General features: G+C 43.0%; 1 protein-coding gene across 1 annotated transcript; it reads left to right on the plus strand.

The window, feature by feature from the left end:
* Window positions 1–10,466: 10,466 nt before the first annotated feature.
* On the plus strand, window positions 10,467–12,167 carry LOC308173333 (potassium voltage-gated channel subfamily A member 10-like; the record flags this gene model as incomplete). The annotated part of the gene is made up of 1 exon (XM_080548343.1): window positions 10,467–12,167. One exon carries the CDS (start codon window positions 10,467–10,469, stop codon window positions 12,165–12,167), a length of 1,701 nt encoding a protein of 566 aa, XP_080404469.1.
* Window positions 12,168–17,437: the final 5,270 nt, after the last annotated feature.

The raw sequence follows: 17,437 nt of genomic DNA on the forward strand, positions 1-17,437 counted from the left end.
AAGTTTATTTGATACCAGTGGAGGTTGAAATTGGATGCTAGGCTCATTGTAATGCATAGAATGGAATGAGGAATGGTATCCTCAGATTGTTATCGTATTTTTATAATAAGAATATTATTATTTTTTATCTCTGCCAGCATGCCCTGTTTGATAGCCACATGGCAGTTTTACAGATTCAAACTGGAATATATACAATATCAATAGTTGTATATATAAAATAAGAGGAATCCCTCGTACGTAGAATGTACCAAAACACTCACACAGCTCTGTGAGGGGTGGGTCAGAGAATGTGATGATTCTGTTCTGGAACTGTTCGTCATGCCCATGCATTATGTATAGCAACTGGAAGAGGAACAGGAGGAGGATACAGAGGAACAGGAGGAGGATACAGAGGAACAGGAGGAGGACACAGAGGAACAGGAGGAGGACACAGAGGAACAGGAGGAGGACACAGAGGAACAGGAGGAGGACACAGAGGATACTGGCTCCAGATGAGGAGTCATGTCCAGTGGACCCTGGGTGACACTGGTCCTGCTCCAACAACAACGTTGCCCTACAGAGAAAGAATACAGATGAAGGAGGGGGCAAAGGGGTTACAGTACCTCTGTGGCACCAGAAAACACACACGCCTGATCACTCACACACACACACACACACACACACACACACACACACACACACACACACACACACACACACACACACACACACACACACAAACTCACAAACACACAAACACACAAAGAATATTATTGCATGTAAGTCATTCTGAATATGCATGTAATCGATAGATCCTACAGTATTACAATGTGTATTCCCTTGTTAAGTGCTCGTGTGTTTGAGGAAATGGTGGAGGCCGGGGGTTTGTGGCTTTAGTTCATTCATTATTCATATCCTATCCAAAGTGAGCGGCATAGGATTGAATATAAAAACAATCTTTTATTAGAACTTCAAGTGTTCACAGGCATGGAAACATATGATTGTAGGGATGTGAAGATGTTGGACAGGGAGAGTATAAAGTACTGCTGTTCAATGAAGGACAGGATCAGTATGGGCGGAACTTCTCGGTCTGGGAGTACTAACTGCAGGAAATCAAAGACCAATATAAAAGCACAATGCCATATGTGTCTATTGACTCACAGAAGATTATTGGACAGACAATAATGAATCGTTTAATGACCACACGACCTAGGTCGGTGGAATTTGTTTTCGGTACAGCTCAATACAGTAGTGTCAAAAAACATACACACATTGCACATAACTATCACATGGACATAAACACACATAACCACAAGACAAGAACATATATACAATTTACAATTTATAAAGTGCAGTGAGTCAGGTGTTGAGAGTCCTTATGGCAGAGGGGAAAAAACTGTTTTTGAAACGGGATGTTTTGGTGGCCAGGGATCGGTAGCGCCGATACAGGTTACAATGGCACCAGCTGCATACTAAATATAAGTAAATAAATAAATAAGAGTTTGCCAGTGCTGCTGCCCTACCAACCAGACCACATCACTCTCAAATAACAAAATCAAAATATTCTCTGCACAATGTATTGTAAACCGTAAAACAGTTTAGCTTCAACATTTAAAGTAAACCATGTTTACCATGCTAAAGGAATGCATAGACAGATTCCCAGTAGGCTAAAAGGGGAATTCGCTTAGCACTTTATGCATAACACTTTATGCATAATACTTAAAGCACTTTAACATAACACCTTAACTTATGAGTGTCAAAACAACAGGCTTGTTCTGTTGGACAAGTATTTAATAGGCTTGGCACACTAAGGGCCTCAGTGATATTTTGTGCTAAAATAGTTGTATCACCATAAAGCTGTTGGTGAGCTCTATCAATTGGTGAAAGGAGCTAACTGAGATCACAAACTGCATTCAAATAGATGTGTGTAAAACAAGGCCCATCACAATACAATCGTCTCAGAATCAACATTTTGTTTTGTTGTCTGTAAGTGTTTGGAAATGCACGCTGAGAGACCTCATTGTTAACTTATGTTCTTACATACTACAGTGGCTACCAGCGACTCTAAAGAGAGGAATGATCTGCCTGTCTCTCCTCCAGAATGCGGCAACCAACCACAGCTTCTCAGCACCTTCTGACCCCGACTGGCGCCCGGGTATCCAGTGACCGTCTAAGACCAACACCCAGAGGCTGCTGCTGCCGTGGAAACAAAGTCGCCGCTGGGGACACCCGAAGTGATTAGGGAAGAAATATTTTATAAGCCAATAGGAGTGTCAGTTGAGGGGCGGGGGGGTGGGGGGGGGGTTGGACGGGAGGGTGTGTGGGGTAGGTCGGGGGGGGGGGGGGGGGGTCTGAGGATGCTTCACCTCTGTGTTGTCTGTTTTCTGAGAGATGCCACTATGGTGAATAATCGAAAAGATCATTCCAGAGGCTGCCCCTAGTGGGATGCCATGGAGAGGGATCCCGCATCTTCAGGAATAGTTTGACTTCATAGTCGTCAAGATGTTATGGAAAGGAATAACAGAATGGTCATGTACATACACCTGTGTAAGTCATTTGCATTCGTGGCCTTTCAGTTTGAGCTCCCCCCCTTAAACTCTTACTCCACCTATAGGTGGAGGCAGGAATAACTTTTTAGCTCAGCCAGGGATTAGGAACGTGTCATGTTATGTGTTATGAACTCTGTCATTATGTTGAATGTTCCAGTGATGATGTACAGTAGCCTAGTAAAACCATCTGTGAAGGGAAACAGAATGAGATATCTGGCTGCTTTTACGAGGCAGGTGTATGATGTGCCTCTCTAACTGTGGGTGTGGAATGTAACAACATTGCGCTGCCCCTCTCTCTCCCTGTCCCTGTTCTTCCTTTGTCCTCTCTCCTTGTAAACAGATAGTGTGAAGGGCAGCCAGGAGTCAGGGCAGAAAGGTGAGAGTATACGACTGGAAAATGGCATATGACCAACTTAGCATAAGCATGAATGTGAAATATGATCGAGACCCCTGGTAGCACCTGGCAGACGATGGATAGATATATAGGTCATTTACAGGACTTTACTAGCATTGGGGAAAATGAGCCCCACACTGCAGTATCACACATCCACACCAGACCTGGTTCAACTAGGATTGGAAATCCAATGTTGCTCGAGCCTGCCTGGAGTGGAGGGGAAGGGTTATCACGTCTGGCACTATTCCATTGGTTTTACAGGCAGGTAGGTGATGAAGGGTGAGACTAAGGGATTCCATTCATTGTACCTGTCAACGGGGTCTCATTTTCATACCGTTTATTATGATACTGCGTGATGTGCACATATTGACATACTAACGAACTAACAACTATTTTCTGTATGAGAATGTCTCACAATACATTGAATAACTACCATTCACTAATATTTTCTGTATGAGAATGTCTCACAATACATTGAATAACTACCATTCACTAATGCTCATGGGTTTTGGTTTAAAACAATATACAGAAACACAAACAGAGAGGCTAATAGGATTCACCCACCCTGTGTCTGCTAACTGTTAACTGGCTAGTTTATTAGCATGATGCTACAGGGCAGACGGGGACATGAGAGGAAGTCACACGATGACGCAGGAGGTATGGGAAGATGTCAGAGCGCCTGTGGCCATGCACTGTGTTTCCCCTGTGAAAACATAGTGGGTGGTGTACCACATTCTTCCTCCCTGTAGGGTTGTTGGCATGTTTTTATTCTCTTTCATTCTCTCTCCTTCTAACTCTCTCTCTCTCTCTCTCTTTCTCTCTCTCTCTCTCTCTCTCTCTCTCTCTCTCTCTCTCTCTCTCCCTCTCTCTCTCTCTCTTGATGTGAGCTGAAAACAATACAATTCTGTCAACTTTGGTCACGATCAGTGCCAGATTAAATGGATAGATCACACTAGGCAGACTGTATTTTTTCGGGCCCTACATGTACATTTTTTATAATTGATAAACAAACAAAATGACTTTTAACAGCCACATGATTATTATCATGCTCATTAATTGAAGTAGGTAATTTGGAAATTGTTTGTGTTTGGTCGATTATTTCTCTGCTATTACAATGCTAATTGGCATTGTATTCTATATCGTTGGAAAGCCTGTTTATTTCCCTTTACAATGATGTCCAACTTGTAAGGATCGTGCATTTGTGGGATGAGCAGCACAGCTGATTATGTGGGTAGCGCCCAAGTACAATTTGCCCAAATTCTCTGCCAATCTGCTCCTGAGTGTTGCACCTCTGGCCCAGCAGACACAATACTTTCTTCATTTGACTCCTCGGCTTGTATCCCTCGGTTGCAGTGAGAACAAAAGTTCCTCAGCTGCGTTAGGCTTCAAAATCGTTTCTGGCCTTGCCTCTGAATTGTACAAGTTGTACAGAATAGGAACGATGCGTGTGGTGACTGTGAGGTACGCCAGAGAGGCACCACCTTCAGCCAAGCGGTTCTGTCGGTCAGGGGAAGCGTCTATGGAACAGCCTACCACAGCTGGTTAGAGAATGTCCCACATATAGCTCCTTCAACACCCAGCTGAGACGATGGTTGGAGCAAAACCAAACCTGCACACACCTCTAACCCTGCTAGGGATCAGTTAGATTAGGCTAAATCAGGTTAGGGCTTGTTGTGTAGTCATATGACCTACTGTGATGCATGTTAGGCTAGATGCCTTAGGTTAGATGCCATCTGATTTTTATTTTAGCTACTGTATTTTTGTGTTTATTTTAATCATGACTGTATCTATATGATGTGTTTATTTTACCCCATAACCTGATTTCTTCCATTAGGAAATGTAGCCCTGTTACTTCTGGCAGGGGGACCACCAACGGAAATAGCCTATGGCAATAACTGGGTACATTTACACTGATGATATGTGCGCATTCCATTTAAGTGTTCATTAATGTACTGTGTCCCCCTTGAACAAATCATTCAAAAATGTAAGAAAAAAAATCTAATGTAACGTTGGGGTTAAACTCACCTGCCTCTGCCGCCAAGTCTTCAGGTACGGAGAGGAGCCTCACTCCTCCTCTGCAGTTTAAGGAGCCTCATTCCTCCTCCGCAGTTTAAGGAGCCTCACTCCTCCTCCGCAGTTTAAGGAGCCTCATTCCTCCTCCGCAGTTTAAGGAGCCTCATTCCTCCTCCGCAGTTTAAGGAGCCTCATTCCTCCTCCGCAGTTGCAGCGGCGGTAATTGAGGCTTGATTGCTTTGAATGCCTATGCATAGGTCCGGCCGTGGTCACGATAGTGTATCTACAAGAGTGATACAGACTTACAGGTCACTGATCTAATGGCGCTATACATATTGTGTAATTCTTTAATGGAAAATGTTTATCATTAGTCAAGGTGGTTTTTGATTACCACTAAATGGAACCCTAACTGTAACCTGAATGCTCAGACAAAGATGTTATGCTCAAAGCTTACGTCAATAAATGGAAATGTTGCATTTATCCTGAGTGTGCAGGGAGATGTCCTTCTGTGACAGGATTACTTCTGATGCCTAACCTCTGATCTTCTCAAGAAATTGAGAAATGGCCCTGTTCTGAATGGCAGGCTGCCATGTTGCTTCCACCAATCCGATCCTCTCAGATCTAAAGGAGTGGCTAGGCCGTAGGGGCAGGGAGGTCGATTTGGAATTCAGCATTTGATGTAAAGTGATGCCACACGCTTTGTTGACCCAAAGCGCCTTTGTTCACCTTTGAAGAGGCCGATACCCACTACAGCCTTCCTACCCTTCTGCTCTGACCCAACCTTCACCTCTGTAGGGAAGGGCTTCCACCAAGCGATAGGATTACTCGATTGGAATAACGAGGGGCCTTCACCAACGCTGAGCTATAGGATTACTAGTATGGAAAAAACCAGAGCATGCTACCTGGCGTGAACTTTGATATCCTGCTGCCCGTGATGGTGGAGCATATGGGTGTTTAGATTACTGGATTGTTTGTGCTAGATGAGATACCTAGCCTCTGAATCCAAATGAAGTATTTCTATATACTGTATATATATATATATCATGTGCCTTTTCACATAATCAGAATAAGCTATCATAGATTCATAGGTAATCCATTATATTAAATTATATTATACTATTATTTAAACCTAGATCTTCAAAATATGTTGCTATTCCTTTAAGAGGCTGTCATGATATACAGTACATGCTGCATGGTCTGCAGAGGCGTGCCATGGGCAGGCACATATGATCCAAGCAGTGTCAGTATACACACTCACACACACACCGAGTGAAAAGATGCTAAGTCAACAGTGTCCCTGTGCGTGTGTGTGTGTGTGTGTGTGTGTGTGTGTGTGTGTGTGAGTGTGTGTGTGTGTGTGTGTGTGTGTGCATGTTTACAGCTAAGGTGACAGTGTCACAGTGGGGGAGGGACAGCAGCACTCTGATACCGTGATGAGAGAGAGTGAGAGGAAGAGAGAGAGAGCGAGTGAGAGAAAGAGAGAGAGAGAGAGAGAGATAGGGAGGGGAAGAGAGAGAGAGAGAGATAGGGAGGGGAAGAGAGAGAGAGAGAGAGAGAGATAGGGAGGGGAAGAGAGAGAGAGGGAGAGAGAGAGAGGGGAAGAGAGAGAGAGAGAGAGAGCGAGTGAGAGAAAGAGAGAGAGAGAGAGATAGGGAGGGGAAGAGAGAGAGAGGGAGAGAGAGAGAGGGAGATCAGGGAGTGAATGTCACTGCAGTAGATGCGTATCATCCCCTGCAGTCCATTGTCTTTCTCCTCTCCTTCACTCTCACTGTCACAGATCGCTGTGCAGAAGATGGATAGATTAGGAGCCCTCAGACATTCCCTGTCGCTCCTCCACCTCCTCTCTGTCTTCTTCACTCTCTCCTTGTAGTAGATTCATCTATGCAGTGTATATAGTGACGTGGATGTAGTGACAGCTAGTTTGTCAACAGCCTACCTCTTCAATGACACGGCAGGACATTGCAGGCTCATGCAAAATGAGAGTTTTTGTGTGTGTGTGCTTGCATGTGTCTGTTACGGTAGTACTGTGTGTGTGTGCACATGAGCGTGTGTGTGCGCGCACATCTGTGTGTGTGTGTGTGTGTGTGTGTGTGTGTGTGTGTGTGTGTGTGAGTGTGTGTACAGTATGCATGTGTGTAGCGTAGCGTAAAAAGAGCCCTGGATGGATTATAAAGCCTTCGAAGTGCTTACAGGACATGACCTTGAAGCCTCACTATCCATGCCTGCAGTGGTTTCGCTCGCACCGCAATGTGTAGCTACCAGGAGACAGTCAGTAACTCCAGGATGCCTGCAGTAGAGGGAGCGAGACAGGTAGATGGAGGAATCTATTCTAGGGACATATTCTATCGGCCTCTCTCTATCATGTAACACAATATATCTCTAGTGTTGCCAATTTGGCCGCCCTTCTGAAGGGGCACAAGAGCACAAGATAAACTTTAATTGGAACTTTTATACTTTCAAAGGAATCAGCAAGCGCCGCGGGACAGATCAGGCACGCTATAGATTTAATGTCCCTTTTCTCTTCGGCTCGCTTCCCCCTGCGACTGCTTCGTGTCCCGGGTAGCCATTTTGTTAATTTGACGTAGTCCTTGACTCCTAGCACGCTGTGTGTGCCTGCTTGAGTTGGCAAGATGCATCAGAATGATATACAGTCAGGCACTCCCAAGGAGTTTTTTGGAAAGGATTGAGGTTTTTCTATTGTAAATCTATACAGAACACAGGCCTTCTGGCCTCAGTGTGAAACTCAAGGATTTATCAATATAATACATTACTGATTCAGTGCCATCTGTTTCTGGCTATATTTCTTCTGGGAAATAACATTCCATGGACAAAATGTGTGTGTTTATCAAATCAAAGCTCACGATCAAAAGAGGACATAAATATTATTGGTGGACTGTTCCACATTTGAGTTGAATATGACAGTTGAAGGTCCGTCATCCAAACGGAGGCTTTGAGACATCCAATGTATGGCAACATTATGTCTCTACTGTAACATGCTATGGCTGCATAGTTAAATTCAAAGTTAAATGGAGCCTAAAGATGAATGAATGAATGAATGAATGAATATTTATTTCGAACATGATTTAAAATAATAAATAACAAATAACTAATATGAGAGTTAAGATGAAGGGTGATGCATTACTAAATGCAAAGGGGTGCCGTTTCTTTTGAGGCTGGATAGATGAAATACAACAACACAGACACGGTGCAATATCATCCTCATAATTCATCTGTTGAAGTAAGGACATATATGATATTGTAAAACCCCTGTAGATATTGAATAATATAGTAATAGTGTTCATATGAATAATGTGTTAATTCATATTATTATAGCCGAATACTGACTTTTTCAAGTCACACATACAGTAGTCGTCTCAATCAGGAGCTGTCAAGCTCTTTGCTAATGTGAAAAGAATCAAGTCATTTGTCTTTTAGTGAGAACCTATTGGCTATAAACACTACCTACACACTTTGAATGCAGTCATTCATGATTTGCCAAGGGGTCCTTGAACTGAGTGACCTCTGATGCATGCGGCCACTCTCCACCTGGCAGATGCGTAGTACTGCAGGTATAGATGGCTCCTGTAGGACAGGCAGGGTTATAGGAGACTAATCCCCGGGGTGGGGTCGGATTGGACGATCCAGCGCTCTCCCCTGAGAAGTTACTCTTTATATGCTTACTCTGCAGAAGCCGGGGCAGGAGAACGTCCCGCTCTTGCCGTGTCAAAACGCTATTGGCTCCAGGAGAGAGGGGATCTCCTTGGGCTCCATACCTCCCTCACTATCCCACTGACTGAGGAGGGGAAGAGGGGGAGCAAGGAGTGGGGTGACCCCCCCACATCAACAATACAGTAAGCAAGTGTGTGTGTGTGTGTGTGTGTGTGTGTGTGTGCGTGCGTGCGTGCGTGCATGCGTGCGTGCGTGTGTGTGTGTGTGTGTGTGTGTGTGTGTGTGTGTGTGCGTGCACGAGTGTGTGTGTGTGCGTGCGTGAGTGTGTGTGCGTGTGTGTGTGTGTGTGTGTATGTGTGTGTGTGTTTGTGTGTTTGTGTGTATGCGCAAGCGTGTGGCGGTCAGTAATGGTGTCTCTGGTTTCGTATAGGGTGTATGATTACCCAATCGGAGCTTTAATAGAGCTGGAGACACTGAGATCTCCTGATTGTTGAACTGGATGGGCAGAGTAGAGGGAGAGGGAAGGAGAGGGCTGCACAGCGGAGTTAGAGTGCTGCACAGCGGAGTTAGCTACCTGGGACAGGAAGGACACAGGAACCGCTGCAGGCACAGACCTAGGGACGGTGAGTGGCCCGGACATCTGGACATAGCTGGCTCCGCACTAATGACCTTGGCGTAAGTGTGTGTGTGTGTGTGTGTGTGTGTGTGTGTGTGTGTGTGTGTGTGTGTGTGTTTGTGTTTATGTCTATCTGTGGTGTTGCCGGTGATGGAGTATAGCGGTACGGGGTGCTGTGCGTCTTTTAGTAGAAGTACTTCTCAATGACATGCGTTGGAGAATCACCGTGGCAGGACGGAAAGATTACGATAGTTTGCGACCCCTATCAATGACTCGATTGATCTGTATCAACTGCAGCAAATATACTTTGTACTATATACTATATATTCAATCAATACGTTTATTTTTGCAGCACTAAAGCACATTCTTTTTTGGTCTATGCACTAGGAGACATTTCACTGTCAAGATCAATGCGATTGTTTTTTTTGCCTACTTAAGTCTGCAATGCTAGCTGTCATAGAGCCAGAAGATTGTCCTGTAGTGAGAGGGGCCCGAGGTGTCAAGTGGAGACAGTGGTTGCAGTTTAAAAGCCCGTGTCAGGATATGGTTACCTGTCCTAACCTGTCCTAACCATGTGGAAAGATAAACGACCCCTACTTTTTCTATTTCACTTTTATTCATCCAGGGACCCAGGTTTTGTTTTGGCAGGTGCGCTGTGTCTACAGTATAAATACGATAAATACTAAACAACACAATAAAAGACTAAATACATCATATTTTTTCACCTTAACAAACTAAGGATATTACAATATGAGGCTACCATGGCAACCCAATAATTTACATGTGTAATAACACTGTAATTACGGTAGTACAGTACAGGCTATTATTAACATGCACAGGTATTATATAGTTTAAGCAATAACATGATATACAGAGTTGTGCAGTCTGTGTTATTACACCAGTGGAGTAAGGAATAAGGAATAGACAAAAGCTACATTATAGTCCACAAACACACTGCAACACTGCACACAATGTGACCTGAAGGTTTTCTCCATTTCACATTTACATTTTGGGCATTTAGCAGAAAGCACCTTTATCTAAAGCGACTTACAACAAATACATTCCTCTTCCTCTGATCTTTTCCCAGATCACAAGGAGCCTGTTGGATAAACCTGTCTGAATGCTCACCAGGAGCCAAGAAGCCCTGAAGGGATCTTCAGTGTGGCCCTGATCAGTGGAGTCCTCTCAGCCCCGTATCACTGACCCTGGCGGAGGAGCAGAGCTGTGGCCCGGAGACGGGAAAGTGATGGAGGTGCCGCTGTTTAACTTTGAGAACATGGATGACGTCGGCATCAACATGGTCGACCCCAACGACTCCGGGTACCCGACATCGCCTCCCTCAGAGGCGCCGGATCAGAACGTGGTTCAGACCAATCTTCTGGTGCCGTCTCCGAATCAGTCGCCACACAGAGGGCGACATGTGAATCCGATTGCAGAGGAAGGGGCTTCCCCTTCTACTCCACCCGTGCTGCTGGCTAATAAAGGACAATCTAGTTGCACCAGTCTTCTCTCCAATCTGAAACTCCTGATGAACAGCGATGGCTCGCAGTCGGACAGTGTCTTCAGTAAGATGGTGAAGGATTGTTGTGATGACGACCCATTTGGGGAAAAGCAGGGCCCATCTCATGGGTCCATGGATCAGAAAGTGGTCATCAATATTTCAGGCCTGATGTATGAAACACAACTCAAAACTCTGAATCGGTTTCCAGATTCCTTGCTAGGGGACCCCATGAAAAGGATGGATTACTTTGACCCCATGAAGAACGAGTATTTCTTCGACCGAAACCGTCCCAGTTTTGATGGAATTCTATACTTCTATCAGTCAGGGGGTAAGATCCGAAGACCGGCCAATGTCCCCTTAGATGTTTTTGCAAAAGAGATGGTTTTCTATGAGTTAGGAAGTGAAGCTATGGAGCAATTCCGTGAGGATGAGGGCTTCATTGATGAACCTGAAGTGCTCTTGCCCACCAATGAGCTCCATCGGCAGTTCTGGCTACTGTTTGAGTATCCAGAGAGCTCCAGTGCAGCCAGGTCAGTGGCATTGGTGTCCGTATTTGTCATAGTCATCTCCATCTTTATTTTCTGCCTGGAAACTCTGCCTGAGTTTCGTGATGATATGGCCTACTTACCAACACTTTCCCAAATGCTCAACTCAACTGGCCCCCTCCATCCTGCTCAAAAGGACTTGGTTGCCTATTTCACAGACCCTTTTTTCATTGTGGAAACTATTTGCATTATTTGGTTCTGCTTTGAGCTCGGTGTACGCTTTATTGTCTGCCCCAGCAAGAGTGACTTCTTCAATAACATTATGAATACCATTGACATTGTCTCCATAATTCCCTATTTCGTCACCATTGGGACGGAGCTGTCTACCACGCCTGATGAAGATATCAACGCAGGCCAGAATATGTCACTGTCCATATTACGAATCATCCGTCTAGTACGAGTCTTCCGAATCTTCAAACTCTCCCGACACTCAAAGGGGCTTCAGATCCTGGGCCAGACCCTGAAAGCCAGTATGAGGGAGCTCGGCCTGCTCATCTTCTTCCTCTTCATAGGGGTGATACTTTTCTCCAGTGCCATCTACTTTGCTGAGGTGGACGAGCCTGAGACGCAGTTTGTTAGCATCCCTGAAGGGTTCTGGTGGGCTGTGGTGACAATGACCACTGTCGGCTACGGGGATATGTGTCCCACCACTATCGGAGGGAAAATGGTTGGTACCCTCTGTGCCATCTCTGGTGTCTTGACCATTGCCTTGCCCGTCCCCGTTATCGTCTCCAATTTTAACTATTTCTACCACCGGGAGACGGAGCAGGAGGAGAAAGCAGTGATTGACGAGGCAGCGCAGGTCGCTCAGAAAATATTGGATGCTAATAACAAGTATGGTAGCACACCCTCGCTAGACAAATCTAATGGTGGCTGGCAGAATGACAAAAACAGCATGTAATGATCCTTTAGGCTTTTATAATCACCAGGGCATGAAATCAAACATATCCAGAACTGATATCAACTTGTCTCTAGGTTTTTTCCTATTTTGTACTCATATCATGGCAGTATTTGTGCCAATACGTAGTACATTATGTACGTATTGCAAACTACTCAAACAAGGAGCTCATGGGAGTAACAAGTCTGATTGTTGTGCATACAGATGTGTCAAAGTGCAATTAGAACAACACAGCGACTACATTAGCCGACTACATTAGCCTACGGTCAATTTTATTTATTTTACTTCAAAGGCTCTGGACTGGGATTGTATATGGAATAGAAGTATTTTAAGCATGCATATCCTATCCAGCTATATTTAGAGTGGCAAGTGATGGCTGGAAATTGTCTACTGACTGGAAATATTGACGTTGAAGAAATAGAGACAAGATATGGAAATGGAAAACAGGGCAAGTTGCTCAAACTCATTGAATATCACAGTATTCACTGACGTTGTCAAATACTTCATATTTTCAGTCCATAGAGTGGATTTAAAATGCACCCAAAGTTACATTTCCCAAACTCTACAGAGCGTATTCAGTCATACTATAGTACACTACATTTTCATGTTATACTTTGCTATATTCAGCAGTATCTAGATAGATCTTGAGATGATCAGCACAGACAAAAAAGCACTTCTGATGACCAAGATTACCAGTGCACACTGCGTGTCAGCAAATCTACATTATCAGTAGTGGATGCCTTAGTAGTTTAACCACATCATAAAAAAATAAACGATATCAACCATTTCTACAAACTATAGCCACATTAACAAGTAAGCTAAATTGCTTTCCAGTTTAATCTTGCATGCATAAAACACGAAACAACGTTCAAAACTGATCAATTGCATGACCCTGTCTACAATCTAATGGAACGCAATGATTTCAAGCTGAAAACAGTAAAGTCATAAAGAATAATGAAAATCATTGTCTTTCTATTTTTACTCACAGATAATCAGGCATTTCAAATATTCTTTCATCTTCCATTTGTAAGCTATAGTTCATCTATTTATCATGAGAATAAAATAACTAAATAATGTTGAACTTCTATGCAATCAGGTGCAACTGATATGAAGAACAAAAGCCATACCATTAGACACTGTGTCATTCTTTTACACCCTGCATGATTCTAACACATTCTCACTATCCCGTTGGCTCTTTCAATGCATATTACCATGCTGTGGCCCTAACACAGCTATGCCAAGTTAAGGAAAGAAACTCTCCAACAGTTACTGGCTTATTCTAATCTCATCCAATATATCATATTGTATAGATAGAAAGCTCCAAAAAGAAAAGTCACACACCTTTGCACTCTAGTTAATTGAAACACTATTCCAACATGTTACTATTGGTAGCTTTCCATGGAACAGCGTGCTGAGACATCAAGTATCAATAAACTTAAGTGTGATAGTTGTTGTGACTTTCTCTGATGTGTTATCCATATAGTAGTTACCTTAAGTCCTTACCCTGTATTTAATATGGATAAGGGACATCTTAATTGGATTTTAGATTTTATGTTGCTGTGAATTATATACCAAAATAAACAAATTAAACATTAAGATAAACATAAAGTACCGTTCAATAAATTAAATAAAATACATATTTATGAATGCATGGTACCAAAACATGGCACCTTATATGCATGTGTAAAAAACATTATTTTAAGTAATTGAGATAGTGTGAGCTATAGGACAGATGTGTTGGAGATGGCATTGGCTACACACCTGTAACTCATTCAGCCTCTCAATAGAGTGTTCATTAATGAGATAATGAGTACTCCAGAATATATTGTATTTTCTAGTCTGTTCAAATCAGTATAAATAAGTGTTGGCTGGACTATATATATTATGTGGAAACAGCAATAATTACAATCGTGAAATGAGTTGGCAATAAGTTTGATGGTGGATCAGTTAGATACTGAACATTCAGCACTTTACAAAAGTATTTATATAAACATGAATGTATTAAAGTTGTACAATATACAGCATATGTATATAATATGCTGTACAATACTAACAATAATTCCATATGTGCTATGTTTTATTAATCATATATTGAGTGCCTTTAATTAATTAAACATCTATCCTCCTTATGTTTGAGTTTTGTTTCATTTTGTTTCCTAATCGTTGCACCAGATTTGTAATTTATGGAAATATATGATACAGCACTATACATGCTGATGGATAGGTATGAGTATGAGTATAATGTATCCTAAATGTATGAACTGTTGTAGTGGACATGTACAGTATGTATCTTATTTCTGTTGTATTCTGTTCTGTTCAGTTATTGTTGTTGTTGTTGTTGTTGTTGTTTTATTGATTTATTTTTTCTCTATTACTTTTGTCTAATTGTCTTAGTTTTTTGGTTTGGAGATGCCGCAAACGTTCCACTCCCAGTAATGGGGAAAGGCGGTGGGAGGTGGGAAGGGAAGGGGGAGGGGGTGGGAGGGATGTGGGAAGGGAAGGGGGAGGGGGTGGGAGGGATGTGGGAAGGGAAGGGGGAGGGGGTGGGAGGGATGTGGGAAGGGAAGGGGGAGGGGGTGGGAGGGATGTGGGAAGGGAAGGGGGAGGGGGTGGGAGGGATGTGGGAAGGGAAGGGGGAGGGGGTGGAAGGGGAAGGAGGGGTATGGAATTGTGTACAAATAGTTTAAAAGGGCAATCTGGGAGTCCATAAATGGATGTACCAATCCCAGATTGCCCCTTTCAACAACAGTAGCCATGCAGACATGATTGATGATGACAGAGGGGGACTAGTCAGCAGCACGTGGTGTCATCAGACCTATTTTCTTGTTGACACCCGACGTTAGCTGTCATTACCACCCTCTCACTGCAGCTTCAGTGCACCCACGTGGTGATGGCATTTCTTCTCACTCTCACTGAGCCACTTATCAGGGCCTCTGGTGACGGCTGTGTCATCTCACACAGTCACAGGAGGCAATGGGATTCATACTGAATACTACCTTATACAGGATGTGCCCTGAAACAAGCCTGAAGAAGAAGAAAGAAGAAGAAGTGAGTGGGATGAATATTGGTTGAAGGTGAGGGATTGCACAGATAGGGATAGAGGGAGGGCCTTCTGAGTTCATGTGAAAAGATCAGTGATATAAACTAGAAAATGTCTGCATTTGGAGTCAGTGCTAGAAAAATCCAAAAGTATAAAAATGGTACTAAATCCGAGCCAAAGAAAGCTCAAGAATGGTAATATGGAAAAGGGAAAAAGTGTCTGAATGGTCCTACAACACAAATGGAAAATGAGGTCTAACATCAAAAGACCTGAAGTATCCCTTAAACCATGTTCAATGTCGAATATACTGATGCGAACTTGACAATGGATTTTACTGAGACAAATTTAAAAGCAAAAGCGCTGGATTAAATATTAAAAACAAATGAATCTTTTATAAGATTATCTATCTTGGCTGCCTAAACTAAGAGCTTGTGACTGTCGCACAGCACACCCACAGAATAGATACTAGTATCTATTAATAGCCTGTATGTGCTACTGTACACCACACGGGTTATATGCACACATTTGCCTCTGGTCTGGATTTTTCTTAATGAATTTGGATTCAACTGTCTTTCTCTTTGCTAGCTCACTTCATTTGATTTAATGCTTGAGTTTGGTCAATTATGTGAAAAAGACTCAATAGAGTCTATTCACAATCTGTTCACATGTCTTTAACTAAGTCACTTAGTTAAAGTCCAGACAAATGGTCTGCTGTCCCTTGTGCCAAACTAATCTCTGATTGTGTAGCGATATCCCAGACACACCATCCTGATACTATTTTGCCATTAAACAGACAGGTAAGCAGACACAAGGTCAAAACACAAAGTGAGTCCAGCATTAATTATTCATCCGGCGTTCCGTGAAGGGATCAAATCCATCCTGTCCTGCTACCAACCACTCAGTGCGAAAATCCATTCAAAACACCAACAAAAATGGCTAACTGCTATGACACAGCATACTAGAATGGAATGCAACGCCTAATGGAATCTATAATTATCACAGTTCGAATGTGCCAGATTCCTTCCTTCCCCTGAGTTCCAAGTGACTGTGTTCCGTAGCCTAAGGTAGGAGACAGTGGATGGGTCCCATGTCAAAGCACAGACAGTGAATCTCATATCAGAAGATCAGGTTACTGTTTTGTCAGCAGACGCAATAAGCCAATTTTAGAGTTGCTTTGCTGGCAGCTTATGTACTGAAGTGTCCTCTGGAGGACACGGTCACTGGAGTTGAACAGAGCACAACACTACTGTCTGCATTAAATCATACAAAGTGTCCTCTTTCAACTATAGTCTCTGAATGTAAGACATTGGAAAGAGGCAGTGGTATCAGGTTTGATGAAACCTTTCCCTTGACTTTGACTAGAGGCTGCTCTTTCACCGCTATGCATGTGAAGCAGAGCTCTGCTGCTGTGATTCTGATTGACAGGGCAATCTTTCTGGATTCACCTTTGATTAAGGTTAATCATGCTAACCGACCTTGCCTTGGTATTGATTCCATGCTTCAGACTTTCCTGACCAGAAATATTGTAACCTGGGTTTTGCAGGTACATGATACAGTACATTATAACACATCAACACATTGTATCACTGCATATCGTTGCCTTCTTAAAATAATGGCTTAACTCATATTTTCAAGTTTTGAGAAAAAAACAGAATAAACGAAACCAAATATGAAATACAGTATATGATATTTAGGCAAAAAGATAATTTTCCTCAAAAGTGACTATTATTTTAAGAAGGTGACGATCAACATAACCATTTCTACATTTTTGGTTCTGAAATGGACTGTTCAGTGTAAAACTGAGCAGGCCACAGACCACGGAGGGATACTGTAGGCTACAGTGCCAATACCATGTTTCTAATGCAGACATAGCAATAAAGAACGAAGAGAAAGAAGAGAGAAAAAAGGTCGACACTCGCTCTGTTTCTGTTTCCTACTTAACTGTTCTGGATTCATTTTGCGGCCAGCCAATACTGGGCAAGATACTGACACCTGTTTATTTATTTCCAAAAACAAAAGATGCACTGAAATACTTTGTCCAACACCAGTGTCTGTCTGTCTGTGTGTGTGTGTGTGTGTGTGTGTGTGTGTGTGTGTGTGTGTGTGTGTGTGTGTGTCTGTGTGTGTGTGTGTGTGTGTGTGTGACATTCCATCTGCTTCTTCCGCATTAACTGATATGAAGGACAGGTGGACACACCTTGCCTCTTGGTAGGGTTGGCAGACACTAAGGAAC

The sequence above is a fragment of the Nansenia antarctica genome (assembly GCF_963989245.1).
Source record: "Nansenia antarctica genome assembly, chromosome: 18".
NCBI lineage: Eukaryota > Metazoa > Chordata > Actinopteri > Argentiniformes > Microstomatidae > Nansenia > Nansenia antarctica.